Source organism: Ziziphus jujuba, chromosome 4 (assembly GCF_031755915.1).
Source record: "Ziziphus jujuba cultivar Dongzao chromosome 4, ASM3175591v1".
NCBI lineage: Eukaryota > Viridiplantae > Streptophyta > Magnoliopsida > Rosales > Rhamnaceae > Ziziphus > Ziziphus jujuba.
Window position 1 is genome coordinate 23463366 of NC_083382.1, and position 13663 is coordinate 23477028.

The 13663-nt window shown below is 36.0% G+C and overlaps 1 protein-coding gene across 2 annotated transcripts; it reads right to left on the minus strand.

Annotated features, from left to right (window-relative positions):
- Positions 1 to 872: 872 nt before the first annotated feature.
- LOC132803476 (uncharacterized) lies at positions 873 to 5756 on the minus strand. Of its 2 annotated transcripts, none has more exons than XM_060816622.1 (2): positions 4931 to 5756; positions 873 to 1357 (listed from the first exon to the last, which is right to left on the minus strand). In XM_060816622.1, exon 1 carries the CDS (start codon positions 5624 to 5626, stop codon positions 4934 to 4936), a length of 693 nt encoding a protein of 230 aa, XP_060672605.1. In that variant the 5' UTR covers positions 5627 to 5756; the 3' UTR covers positions 873 to 1357; positions 4931 to 4933. The 2 variants fall into 2 exon arrangements, with proteins under 2 accessions (XP_060672605.1, XP_060672604.1); XM_060816621.1 differs by lacking the exon at positions 873 to 1357 and adding an exon at positions 3702 to 4508.
- Positions 5757 to 13663: the final 7907 nt, after the last annotated feature.

Below are 13663 nucleotides of genomic sequence, written 5' to 3' on the forward strand. Positions count from 1 at the left end.
TCATGCCAATGAAAGTCATTGGAGCATTTGTAAGTTCAAACAACATCATTGAAACTCGTAATTGCCAGTACCAAGTTTCGAAAGTAGTTTTGGGAATATCGAATTCCTTAATTATCAACTGATGATATCTACACCTCGAATCAATCTTGGATAACACCTTTGCATTGTGGAGTCGATGAAATAAGCCATCAATTTGTGGCAATGGGTACTCGTTTAGGATAGTAGTTTTAGTAAGCTGCCTATAGTCAATGCACAACCTTAAGATATTATCCTTCTTCGTTACAAATAGGACTAGTGCTTTCCAATGTGATATACTAGGCCTGACAAAAATTTTATCCACCAATTCTTGCAACTGAGTCCTTAATTCCTTTAATTCTACTGTTGTGCTGATCCGAATGAATCACTTGCAGCTTGGCTTGCTTACTAACTCTAACTTCCGTAATCACTGGCCTGATGAGCTTGCGAGGCCAATCCCAATGCTCTGGTACCTCTATGAAAATAAAGGCAATCCTTCTTCATATATCCTAATTGCCCATACTGGAAACATATGTCATCCCCTTTGCATGACTCATTGTGCGGCTTGATACAAATCTTGCAAGCTATTCTAAAGCTTACTTCAAGATTAGACCTCTTGTAAGGATTGGTACCGTTGCTTATCGAATGTCGTGCTGTTTGTAAAAAACATGACCTCTCCTTATTCTTGGGGGACATGATTTTTTTTTTTATCATACTAATCTTAATCGTTATATGATTTGTTACAATTTCAGCAACACAAACATTCAAAAAATTAAATAATAAACTAGATCAAAACACCACAGAATTTACGAGTTCGATTCAAGATTGAATCTACGTCCTCGGAGCTCCACAAGGAGTTCAAATGCACTATAACTGAATGTGTTTTACAGCTTATCTAGTTCTCTTTCTTTGTTTTAGAAGCTCCACCTAACACCCATATACCAGACCCAAAATCCCCTTTTACAACCTTTCTCACCTCACAACTCTCACCCAAGAGAATACTAAAGAGAAAACCTTAAAGGGAAAGAGAAAGAGAACTTAAATTATATTAACACCAAAGAAAACGGTTGCTGCAGAATTGTTGCTGCTGTAGAACTATTGCTGCATATCTCTATTGCTGTTAGGACTCTTGGAAAGCCTTTACATGACTGCCAGCTTCTCTTTAAACCACCAAGCCAAAACTCACAGTTTTGTTTAATGATATAAGGTTGAAACGACATAGTTTTGATGACAGCAACTATGCAGAAAAAATAACTCAAGCTTTGACTTCTTTGAATCACATAACCAACATGATTATTGGATTCTCCACTCTATTGATGACTTTTGAATATCCAATACCTCCCTGCATTATTATCAAAAAGAAAAAAAATAAAAAATAAAAGAAATAAAAGGAGCCTCCCTGCTTTATCAATCAACATTTTGCTACGTAAATAGTTGGCCAAACATAACTGACTATGCGCTAGAACATTGAGTTCAGTTTTGGGCCAAAAAAAAAAAAAAAAAGTGACCAAAAACAGAGGAAAGTGAATTTAAACATTTCTTATTGGTGGAAATAAAGAAAGAAAAATATTGGTGTGTATAAAGTTGTTGGTTAATCCATGTTTAATAGGTCATGTATAGGTCAGCAGTGAGAAATAATATGTTGGTCAAATAAGTGGTTATGTAAATTTTGGGTCTAATTGATACAAAATATCCAAAGACCAATACATCTTCACCAAATTATTTGATACTTTTTTTTTGTCTCCTAAGATTTTGTTTTGTGGGGATCGAAGGACCACCTACATATGATGCAGCTAAAATAAGCTACATATGCCAAAAAGCCTAAGTATAACATATTATATTAATTAACTCATTGTGAATCATAGTTGGAGAGTTGTTTATGGTTCATTTGCCCAAAAAAAAAAAATGTATAATAATTACATGTCTTGTTTAGAAAAATCTAATTTGTATGTATAAATATACATATATATATATATAATATATATAAATATCTACATTAGCTAAAAAAATGTATATAAACATATATTTATATATATACATATAATATATTAGATCAAAACAAGTAAAATATAATCTCTATTGGTATCTTGGGAAAAGAAAAAATCTAGGCTTTCTCCTTTCGGGAACCAAACTAATATGTTGCTTTATCATCACAAAAACAAATATGTTGCGTAAGAGGCATAGAATTTTTACCTACATTTCTTGTTACCAAAATCCTGATACTTCGTAATTTGTATTTGTTCCAAAAGTTCATTTTGGACAAAGAAGAGGTCCTTAAGAAAAGATCACACAATCCGGACCTCAACAAATTGACAAACAACTTCAAATATTTTGTACAACTGCCCATAAACAAATTAGGACTCATGGAAACTGATCCCCATGAAAATTAAAAAGTCTGTGATTCAATAGTCAAACCAATTAAAACCATCAAATTACTTTATCAGGATTAACAAGTTTCTTGTAAAGGAACATATATATATATATATATTTTTTTTTTTCTTTTGGGTGAATTATATATATATATATATTGATTAAAGCAAGTTTATTGATATAAATATTACCAAAAAATAGTTTAATGATACGATTATTCAATCCAAAAAAAATGGTTTATTGAGAGATATTTTACCAAAAAAAAATGTTTATCTACTATCGAGACATAAGGTTGTTCAATCCATGAAAAATCTTGTGTGCCACCGGAACAAAAAATAATAATAAAAACAAACGCTGATAAGACAACCCAAGTAATTAATAAAATTAACGAGGTGAGGGACTAACCTATCAATTACTTTGGTTGTCTTATCGTTGTCTTCACTTTCGATGCACAGATAACTTGACGTCACGTGACCAAAAAGGATCAGCTTTTTTTATAAGGTAAGGTGTAGTTGGCAATTAACGTGTGCAGGGCAAGGTCTAGGTATTTTTTGATAGCCAAAATTTTCATGGGTATATAATTTTCCTGAATATATTTTTCCGAGAATATTTTCATGTGTATATTACCTAATCAATTACTTTGGTCGTCTTATTGATTTTTTTTTTTTCCGAGAATATTTTCCTGAATTGAGTGAGGTTGTGCATTTCGAAGTGGTGCTCTTGCCATCTAAGAATGATCTACTTCCTTCTGGTCGGGATCTCCTACAAGCGGTTCCTTTCGTGCATAATTTTTCAATTCAGTACATATCTGTGCCATTACCTAACCAATGCTATCTTCTCGAACTTACTTTCCCAAAATCATTCCCTCCTCTCTCTCCTTTGACATCATGCTCATTGAGTTTTCGGTTATCATAGGGTCTTGCAAACCATATTGTATAAAACGCACATGTTCTTGAAATGTAAATTTCAATGTGGCAAATTGCCAATCCGAAAGTTGACCCATATATATTGCATAGCTTTATGCAACATAGAAAACCAATCCACATTTTATTGTTGGAAAACAGAGAAAGGCTTATTCTATATCTATTTAGAGGAAAAGCTTTAATACCACTACACTTAACGAAATGCTTTTTTAAATGCGGACAATCAAGCATTTTATAGTATCAAGGCCAAACTAAAGATTAATCTAGTTGAATCCTGGTTAATTTCCATTAAAATGGGCTATTTCTATAAACATGTTATTCAGTCACAAACTAATGGTATGCTGGTTGAGGGAGCTACTTTCTAGCAAAGAAATGCATGCCATTATAGCTGTCTGATAGCTATCCCTTGAGTGGCTTTCTCTTATGATAAATTCCATGTAAAATTGCTGCTTTTACGCTTAGAATTGAAGATTTTAAAACACATCAAGAAATTAATACTCCTGCAGCCTAAGATATATAATCTTTAAAAGATAGAAATGTAATGGGATATGCCAGAAATTGCTTCGATGGTTACACACTACAAACAAAATCTTCAATTCTCTCAAGTGAATATCAACGATTATTATTTTTTTCTGACTCGTTAGTGTTTTCCTCCCATTAGAATATGGACTTAAATCTGCTCCTCACGGAAGTTTGGGGGGTAGGGTGTGAGGGAGGAGGTACATGTTCTCTATACCTCTTATCTGGTTGTAAAGAAAAGGCAAAATATCCTAAGCACCAGAATATTTGGTAGAAACAGGGAGAAGCAAGAGTGGTACATGACCGCTTTGTGACAAATTCCAAGATTTTTCAGGCTTCACAACAATGGTGGAAAAAGGTCATCCATTTGTGAAGACAATTTATAATCAATCATCCTAAGCACTGGGAAAACAAACCATTTTCTTTTTTTTTTCTTTTTTTTCTTGTTTTTTTAAAAAAAAGTGGAGATCGTATTTAAGCATTGTTGAAAATTCAAGGGAATATGTTGAAAATTTCCATTTCTCCTTGATGATCTGGGGTGATAATTCATTGTTGGTTAGAAAAACAAAATAAAAAATAAAAATAAAACAAACAGACAAACAGAAAGACAACCAACCCGTATCTATTAAATGGACCATCATAACCTCCTGCCTCTTCATTCCCATAACATCATATTTTTCCCTTTTTACCAGCAGCAGAAAAACAATGCATATTATTACCAAAAAAAAAAAATCACCAAAACAATAATAAGAAGAAGAAGAAGAAGAAGAAAAATAAGGCACATAAAAGATCTCCGTCCCAACATTTTTTTTATGTGAACTTTAACCTTTATCATTTTTGGTTTGGTCAGTTCTGAAAAACTTCTATGATATTAAAAGAACAATAGCAGATAAAGAGATAGATATTTATCATAACCAGTGGCATTTCCAAATTAAAGTTCTAATTAGCCGTTAAAAGTTAAAACAAAACACAACCGTTAAACATAATATCTCTGTCTCTACCATTACAGGGGAACAAAAAACAGGGGATAGAAAGCATATCAAAATCCACTGCAGCAATAACCAAAAACCATCAAACGTTTCAAGAAGGAGAGCAAAAACAACCTGCTATGGCTTAGAAGAGGTGTTGGAAGTGCTTGCCGACGCGTTCCAGTCTGGAGCATCTGTTGCTGCCGACGCCGATGCTGATGCCGATGCCGATGCGGACATCCTGGTGGAGAAGGCCGGAGCTGCAGTTGTGCAACCTTCTAACGTTGAAATGCAATTTGGAAGCTGGAGCAACTGCTGCATCACTTGTATGGGGCCTGGCTGGTCGTCATTGGGCCTCCGAACTTCCGAGATGGTCCATTTGGGTTTGAAGTTGACCCACTCTATGAGCTTTCGGAGGACCATTAGCATATCCACCGATGTTACTTTCATATCCACGGTCTCCCTGAATTTCATTTTGTAAGCTCTTAGAAGAAGAACCAGACCTTTTCTAACCTTCTTCTTCTGCTTTTTGATCTTTCCATATTTATCTTTCACAGCGGCAAGCTTAGCAGCATTTTCTTTGTACTCTCTGGTTTTCTTGCTTTCAAACTTCCTCTGGCGTTTTTTATATAAACGGAGCTTCTTTCCCTCTATTGTCTCCTCCAAGAACAGGGCGTCGTACTTGACTGATGGCGCTCGGAGATGCTTCATATGAACCTGTTTCTTCTCTGCCAACGAGGAGTCTTCCCGCAACCTCAAACGGTTTTTAGCGGTGGCTGCTGCCTTGTTAGCAGGAGAAGGCGCAGCTGCAGGTGACTTTCTTTTTGCCATTGAAAGAGGAAACTCAAATTTTCTTTTTGGTTTAGTGAATATGAGAGGGGCTTTCTTTGATTAGAGCAAGACCTTTGCTTTCTCTCTCGCTCTCTATTCTGTCCCATCCCTAGCACTCCGAAGTCTTATTTAAGAGCAGATGGTACTTTTTTCTTTTCTTTTTTGTTTTTTGCCTTTTTTTTTTTATGAGTATGTGTACGAAAATCACTTTTTTAAAATGGCCATTAAAGTGGGGTTGTGCTGGTAATTACCTTCCCAATAAATATATATTCCTTTTTAAGAAAACCAAATAAAAAATGATAGTAATAATTTGGAGGAGAGTTGCACCAAAAAAAGACCAGGGCTTTTATTTTTATTTGATTGCCCTAGACAATTACAAAACTATATCATATATTATCATTCTCCCTGATAATTATATATATATATATATATATAAATAAATATTTGTTCTCTGTTTATACTTATTAATTCAGAATAATTTGACCTTAAATTAGTTATAAGAACGAATTATCATTTTTAAGAACATAAATGAATTTTCTTATAATAAAATTAATAACACTTTAAATAAAAATGGTCTATTAAACTAGTTATAAGAATGCTTTATCATTATTTATACATATTATATATAAGTGATCTCTTTTTGGCGGTAACTTTTCAACTTCTTGTTTTGGTTGATAGGATAGGACACAGGAGTACATACACTACACATATAGGACAAAGTATATATGAATATATATATATATATATATTTTTTTTTTCTCTTTTTTTTTTTCTCTCTCTCTCTCTCTCTCTATATATATAGAGACCTAAATCGGTCTTTCTTCCTTTTTCTCTTTTGTTTTTTTCCTAGGGTTACGTTTAAAATTATTAAAAGAAAAGGGGGTTACGTTTGAAATAGACATTATATAAAAACTTTTAAATTATCCATGGGTTGAGTACGAGAGAATTCTCCTAAATATTTAACTGTTGTTTAGAAAAAAAAAAACCTAATTAGGTCTTTCTTTCTTTTTTCCCCTAAGGTTATGTTTGAAATTATTAAAAAAGGGGGGTTATGTTTGAAGTAGACAATATATAAGAACTTTAAATTTATTATTCATTTGAAAAATCATGAAGAAAAAAACTACTTAATATAAAAACATGTTTATTATTTATTAATGTAGAAATCCAATTTGCAATGTGGATTACTTGCGATGGCGTGGTATGTTTTTCCCGTGTGCACCGTAAATCTGTGAAAACAATTTAAACAGGGGTCGTTTGGCTTGAAAGCTATTAGCTTTATCATTACCTATTTTAAAATAGATAAAGTTCAACAAATAATATGCTTACACGTATAGGAAACTAGATGTAGCTTACATAGCACAGTTGCGGCTGTCCTATGCTAGCTATCTGGTATCACAAAGATAACTTTTTCTTAACTTTCTCTTCTCTCCTATCTGTAGAGTGGAGCATTCCAGGATAGTACTGAGGGATGTGGCATCCTTATTCCCCTGGATGCTGTGCGTTTTGTTGTCTTGTTTAACATGTACTCAGTGATTAGTTTGTAACGTTGTGTCTTATGTTTAAATGTTAGCTGCCTTGTATCAAAATACTCCATCAAGATTAACAAGTTTCATATGATTATATATATATATATATATATATATAAGAGAAAAACTAAGTTAAAAGCAAGTTTATTGACATGACTATTCAATCCCAAAACAAGTTTATTGAGACAATCCTTTCACCGAAAAAAAAAATGTTTATTGAGACAATCCAATAGAAAATATTGTGTGAAAAAGGAATAGGTATATATTTTACAAACTTGGATTTTTTGGAAGCTAAGCGTTCTTCCAAGCAATCTTGAATTTGGCGGCGTGTAATGTGTGGTCAGGAGGTAATTGAATTGTTGGCTCAATGGCATGTTGAGTCTGGAAATGAGATAATAATTTGGGAACATAAGTGGAGCTCATCTTCGATGATTTGCTAGATTATAGAAATAATCCCTTTGACAAGGTGAGTGATCTTGTTGATCCTGTTTCTGCTCAATGGATATTGGTTTGGTTAATTATTTATTCCCGCAAGAGATTGCAAGGAAGATATTGAAATTCCTCTATCCCAATTTGATAATTCAGATTGTTTTATGGAAAATATATGTAGAGAGAGAGAATTATATATTCCTCGCATGCTTTCTTCCATACCGATATATATGAAAAAAAAAAAAATTGTTAAACAATCCAAATTTGTAAAACTAACTTATAATAAACTTTGTCAGCTTGTACAAAATGGGTTTTAATAGTATTTCTGTGCTGAGAGTTTTTATTGTTTATTTTTTCTCGTAATAAATGAGATTTTAATTTTTAGTAAACCTAATGGATGATTTTTTTAATTTTGGGTACATATGTAATAGATGAGGTTGGGTTTATAAAGAATCTAACAAAGAATATTCATCAAACGAAGGAGAGCAATAGTAGTTGGGTATCTTTCAGCAGCTAAAACAAAATTTATTACTGTTGTATTATTTATTATTAAATCTTACTTCTTATTTTGTTTTATTTAAAAGATTGTTCGTGTGGGGACCCAACAAAATCCTTATTTGGATATTTTATATATAATATTGTTTTGAAATGGTGCACCTATATAGTTAACCTAAATCTCATTAATTTTTAGCCTTATAAATGTCCAGAGACATTAATTTCAAAAACCCACAATAAATGGAACACAAAAACTGTAATTAGTTAGTTTTATTCAGGAAAAAAAATATGTAATTGGCGTTTACATAAATTTCTGTCCTTATCTTAAAATATCAGACTCCAAGCAAGAAAGCGTGAGGAAGGTTGTCCTGTAAAAGATGTGACTGACATGCTGTGATATGCTTGAAGATATTCCTTTTTAAGAAAAACAAATAAAAAATGATAGTAATAATTTGCAGGAGAGTTTCACCAAAAACAGACCGGGCTTTTATTTTTATTTGAATGCCCTTGACAATCCTTGCCTTGCGGTAGACTCGAATCCCGATCTGTAGCCGTGGGTGGTGGACAATTACAAAATTATATCATATATTATCATTTTCTCTGATAATTATATATATAAATGATCATAGGTTTTTACCAAAAACAAAAATGATTAATTATATAACTTTGGGAAAAGGCTTAACATGTTATTTAAAGAAATAAATTGAATATCCACAACCACTTCCATTCTATAGAAAAATTAAAAAGAAGAACATTCAGTTTATTGAAAATTTTAAAAAAAAAAAATCATCCTCATTCTAAATGATTGTTTTATTGAAAAAAATTATCTTAAATTAATTTAAACAGATAAATATTGTGATTAAATTAATGTTTATCTCGTAATCAATAAAGTATTTCTTATGATGTGCCTTAAAATTAAGATGCATTTCAATTTCCGATTAATATTAAGATGCATTTCAATTTCCGATTAATATTTACTTCTATTACTGCTAGCTGACCTAAAAATAATATTAGGTTTTTTTAGCTTCCCTCGATCAAAAACAAGAGGTTTTGTAACTTCTATAATTTTTTTAGTAAATTCGGCAAGTCTACCAAATAATGCTTACACTTTTATATCTCCACTCCACTTTTATGGTACTGCCTCGCTAACTTCCTTATTTTTTTTTTCCCTATTGTTTTCCTAATTAGCTTTTCAATCAACTTATAAATGTAAAAAAATTGAAATCCAAGTTTCAATATTTAGTCTTACAGTCAACCCATAATATTAGGTGGGATAAAGATATAGAGAAAAGCATATGGGTTTTTAAAAAGCTAGAAAAAAAAAATGAAACAAAAGATTAATGCACCACATCAAGCAAGATTTATAGAGCATGTTCTGTGTTGGAATTCAAAAATTATTCTAAAGACATATTTAAACAAATTATATTTTATAATTGATTGTGAAGAAAAAATAATGCCTAATTAAGAATCCTATCATATGCATATTAACGATATATATATATATATATATATATATATATATATAATGTCAGGACCCGTCCAAAGTTCCCCACCGGAACCCTAGACAAGCCCTGATCCCAGGGAAACCCTACCGGACCCTTCTGTGGAAGATCCGGCAGAACCTCCCCTAAGGGATGGACTTACCACAAAATTTCCTGCACTGAAAACACACTTCTATAATTGTTCCCTTATTCCTCCCACAGTACGACGAACTGGTTCCACAAATTTCAGCACTCCAAAATAAAAATACAGTAATCCAGTGCAATACAAATACATAAGTGTCCCATACAGTATACAGAGCTTTATGAAGTACTACAAAATACAGAATACAGCAAAAGTGAACGAAATATTACAACTGCAGTAAAAGAAGAACAAGGTACTGCGCGAACAAATACAGCGAGGAAGATCAAGTCCGCTCCGAGTGAACACCGACAACCTGGTACCTAGAGGAACGGAATTTAAGAGTGTGAGATGCTAATCATCTCAGTGAGCGACCCTACTACTCTACACTATCATACCACGGTAATAGGTATATAAATAATAATTATTTGGAAATAATAATGTCTCTCAAAACCCTTACAATTCTCTCAGTTGGAAAGGTTCCCCTTTTAAAACATTTTCACAAAACCCTTTATTCATATTTCCCGAAAACCAAGACATCAATTAAATACCAGAAGCGGTAACAATTATATTTTTAATTCTAATTCAGTTTCCAAACATTTTATTTTTAAAACACAGTTCTGAAAATAATTTGATGCACCCACTATATACCAGTGGCGCCAACAGTACTCAGCGTCCCAAGGTACCGCCAGACAGGAGGTTATAGAAAGAAACCGGCATACGGTCGCGTGGCGTCCCACTGCGCCGCTGCTAACCTGGTGTCCCGGCCAATGGGGGGTGGCCGCCCTCTCCGATGGCATCCACAGGACACCCTCATAATATCAACCGCGCGCTACTCACACCCACCTGCGCGCTAATCACAACCGTGTGCACACTAACCATATCACATATACCATATCACATAATCAGAACACCAGTACGTGCACGGTGCATCTAAAAATCATAACATCCACAATTGAAATTATAAAACAAATTTCACATTTTTCATAAACATAGCGGGCATAATCCATCCGCTTGAACCGGGAAATTCTCCACAATTTCCTTATAATTAATACCATAAATCCCATGATTTTCAAATCCACCAACTCCCAAATCCATCAATTCAAATATCCACATTTTTTCCAAGCATAAATAATTCTCAAAATCTCATAATCAAATCTCATAATATTTCATGGGCATATTTTATAAAAATTGAAATCACCAACATAACCAAATATTTTCCTTGAAATATTTGAAATTCAAATCGTGCCCAATTTACCATTAAAACCACACCAATTTCAAAATCCTCAAAACCATAAAATAATTCCACACGGCATAAATTTGTAGAATTCGCATTTTCTTAAATCCAATAAATTCATAAATAATTCTACAATAAATCCAATAAATATTTGGCACATAGAAATTAAATTCCAAATATTTAATTCACACATAATATATTCATCAATTAAATTCCCCAAAATTAATTTGAAGGTGGGTCACTCACCTTGTGCACGTATCTCAATCAAGATCCTCCGCAGGATCGACTCCGCTACTTGCACGTGCACCTAAAACATCCACAGTACCAAAACCACAAATATTAATATTTTATTCGGGTAATCCCCAAATGGGTACCCGGGGAGCGAACACCAAACGATAACTAAAATTTACGAATTATATACCGAATCGAAGCTCGAGTGATGCTAATCACAGATCCGGTCTTAATTTCCGATGATCGTACCCGACGGGGTCGGAATTTTATCGGGAAGCTTTTCGGGTTTCGGCTCGGCAATTCTCCCAAACCGTCGTGAATTGGTGGAAACGGAAGTCGGATTTGGGTTCAGGAGGTCGAACACTGCGGACTGGAGCTGGCCGGAATTTTCAGGGTACTCGCCGGAACAGTACTTTCCGGCGGCCGCCACGTCACCGGCAACCGTCGCCGGAACAGTAATTTCCAACGGTGGCCGTTTGCTGTGAAATTTTTCAGATTTGTAGATCGTGAGGAGAGCAATCCAACGGGACCGACGGTGAGCAAAACGAAGGTCGGACGGCGGAGAAATCACCGTTTGAAGATTTTCGACCCCTCGCCGGAAAACGCTCCGATCCCGGCGCGTCGGTGGTCCGATGGTCGTGATTTTTGGTGGGTAGGCCGGACTTGAGGAGAGGATCAAGGCTGTCAGGCGCGTGTACTGTTTATCGGCCGGAATAGTGCCGATTCGCGGTGGCCGGCGGTGGAGGGGAAAAATCGCCGCCAAACTTCGGACGTCCGATCCGGGCGCGTCCGGCGGCCGTTCGCCGTGAAATTTGGAGGTTTTGCCGGAAATGAGGTGGGCAATCTGGCTGGCCGGCGCGTGTACAGTAACTAGGCCGGAAAAACGTGAAAATGGCCGGCGGCCGGCGGGTCCTCTTTCTCTCTTTCTCTCTCCTCTCTCTCTTTCTCTCTCTTCTCTCTCTTTCTCTCTCTTCCCCGAGAGTTTTTCAAAATTAAAACCCTGCGTGACACTGTTCATGCCACGTGGACCACTCAGAAGCTGACACGTGGCATTTCACTGTTCACGACCCAAAAACATTAAAATAATACGGTATCCGGTAAACTTCAAACGTCCATAACTTTTTAACCGGATGTCCGATTTAAGCGTGCCGCTAGTCTATGAACTCGTATCGACGAGTACTTTACAACCATACAAGAGTCAACTCACAATTACATCACAAGAAAAAGTCAACTCCCAGCACCTTTTAGATAGTTTACACTTCAACTTGTTTTGCCCATAACTTTCAAACCGTAGCTCCGTTTTCGACGTGCTACTAGTCTACGAACTCAGGGCGTCATGCACTTCGCCACGGTACCCTGGTCAACTCGAAATTCCCACCGAGTCAAAAAGTCAACTTTGACCCCTTCGGTCAACGGTCAACGATCAACCTCGGTCAACGTGCGCGGATTCCGGTGCGATTCGGGACGGGGTGTTACAGCCTTCCCCCCTTACAAAAATTTCGTCCTCGAAATTTCCGCACGTCACTGGAACAGATACGGGTACTGCTCACGCATCTGTGCTTCGGGTTCCCACGTTGCTTCCTCGACCAAGTGGTTCCGCCATAAGACCTTAACTAGAGGAATAGTCTTGTTGCGTAGCGTGCGTTCCTCGCGATCCAAAATCTGTACTGGCTGCTCCACATACGAAAGATCTTCCCTTATCTCTATATCCGGACTCTCGAGTACGTGCGAAGGGTCTGCAATATACTTCCGTAGCATCGACACATGAAACACGTTGTGTACTCGAGCTAGCTCTTCCGGTAACGCCAACCTATACGCCACCGGGCCAATCCTCTCCGTAACCTCGTAAGGCCCAATATAACGAGGACCCAACTTACCTCGTCGTCCAAAACGTACTACTCCTTTCCATGGAGATAGTTTTAGGAATACCCAATCTCCTACCTCGAATTCCAAATCCTTTCTACGCACATCGGCGTAACTCTTCTGTCTATCTTGGGCAACCTTCAATCGATCCCTAATGATCTTCACCTTGTCCAAGGTCATCCTTAAATACTCAGATCCGACCGCATTAGTTGTTGCAAGGAGCCTCTCTTCTCCTACCTCACTCCAACACAAAGGTGTCCGACACTGCCTCCCATATAAAGCTTCATACGGGGACATTCCAGTACTCGCTTGATAACTGTTGTTGTAGACAAACTCTATCAGTGGCAGTTGTTCATCCCAGCTACCGCTAAATTGCATAATGCAAGACCTTAGCATGTCTTCTAATGTCTGGATTGTGCGCTCTGCTTGTCCATCAGATTGTGGGTGAAAAGCGGTGCTGTAGTTAAGTCTTGCTCCTAGTGCATCAGCCAACTTCCGCCATAGTCGTGAAGTAAAGCGCGGATCTCGATCGGAGACGATGGCTAACGGTACTCCATGAAGACTTACAATGCGTTGCACGAACAACTGGGCTAACTTCTCGGGCGAAAAACGTTCTCGTACCGGTAGGAAGTGTGC

Excerpts from the sequence above, each read along its gene's own strand:
- LOC132803476 (XM_060816622.1), bottom strand. The coding sequence starts at position 5,626 with ATGGCAAAAAGAAAGTCACCTGCAGCTGCGCCTTCTCCTGCTAACAAG.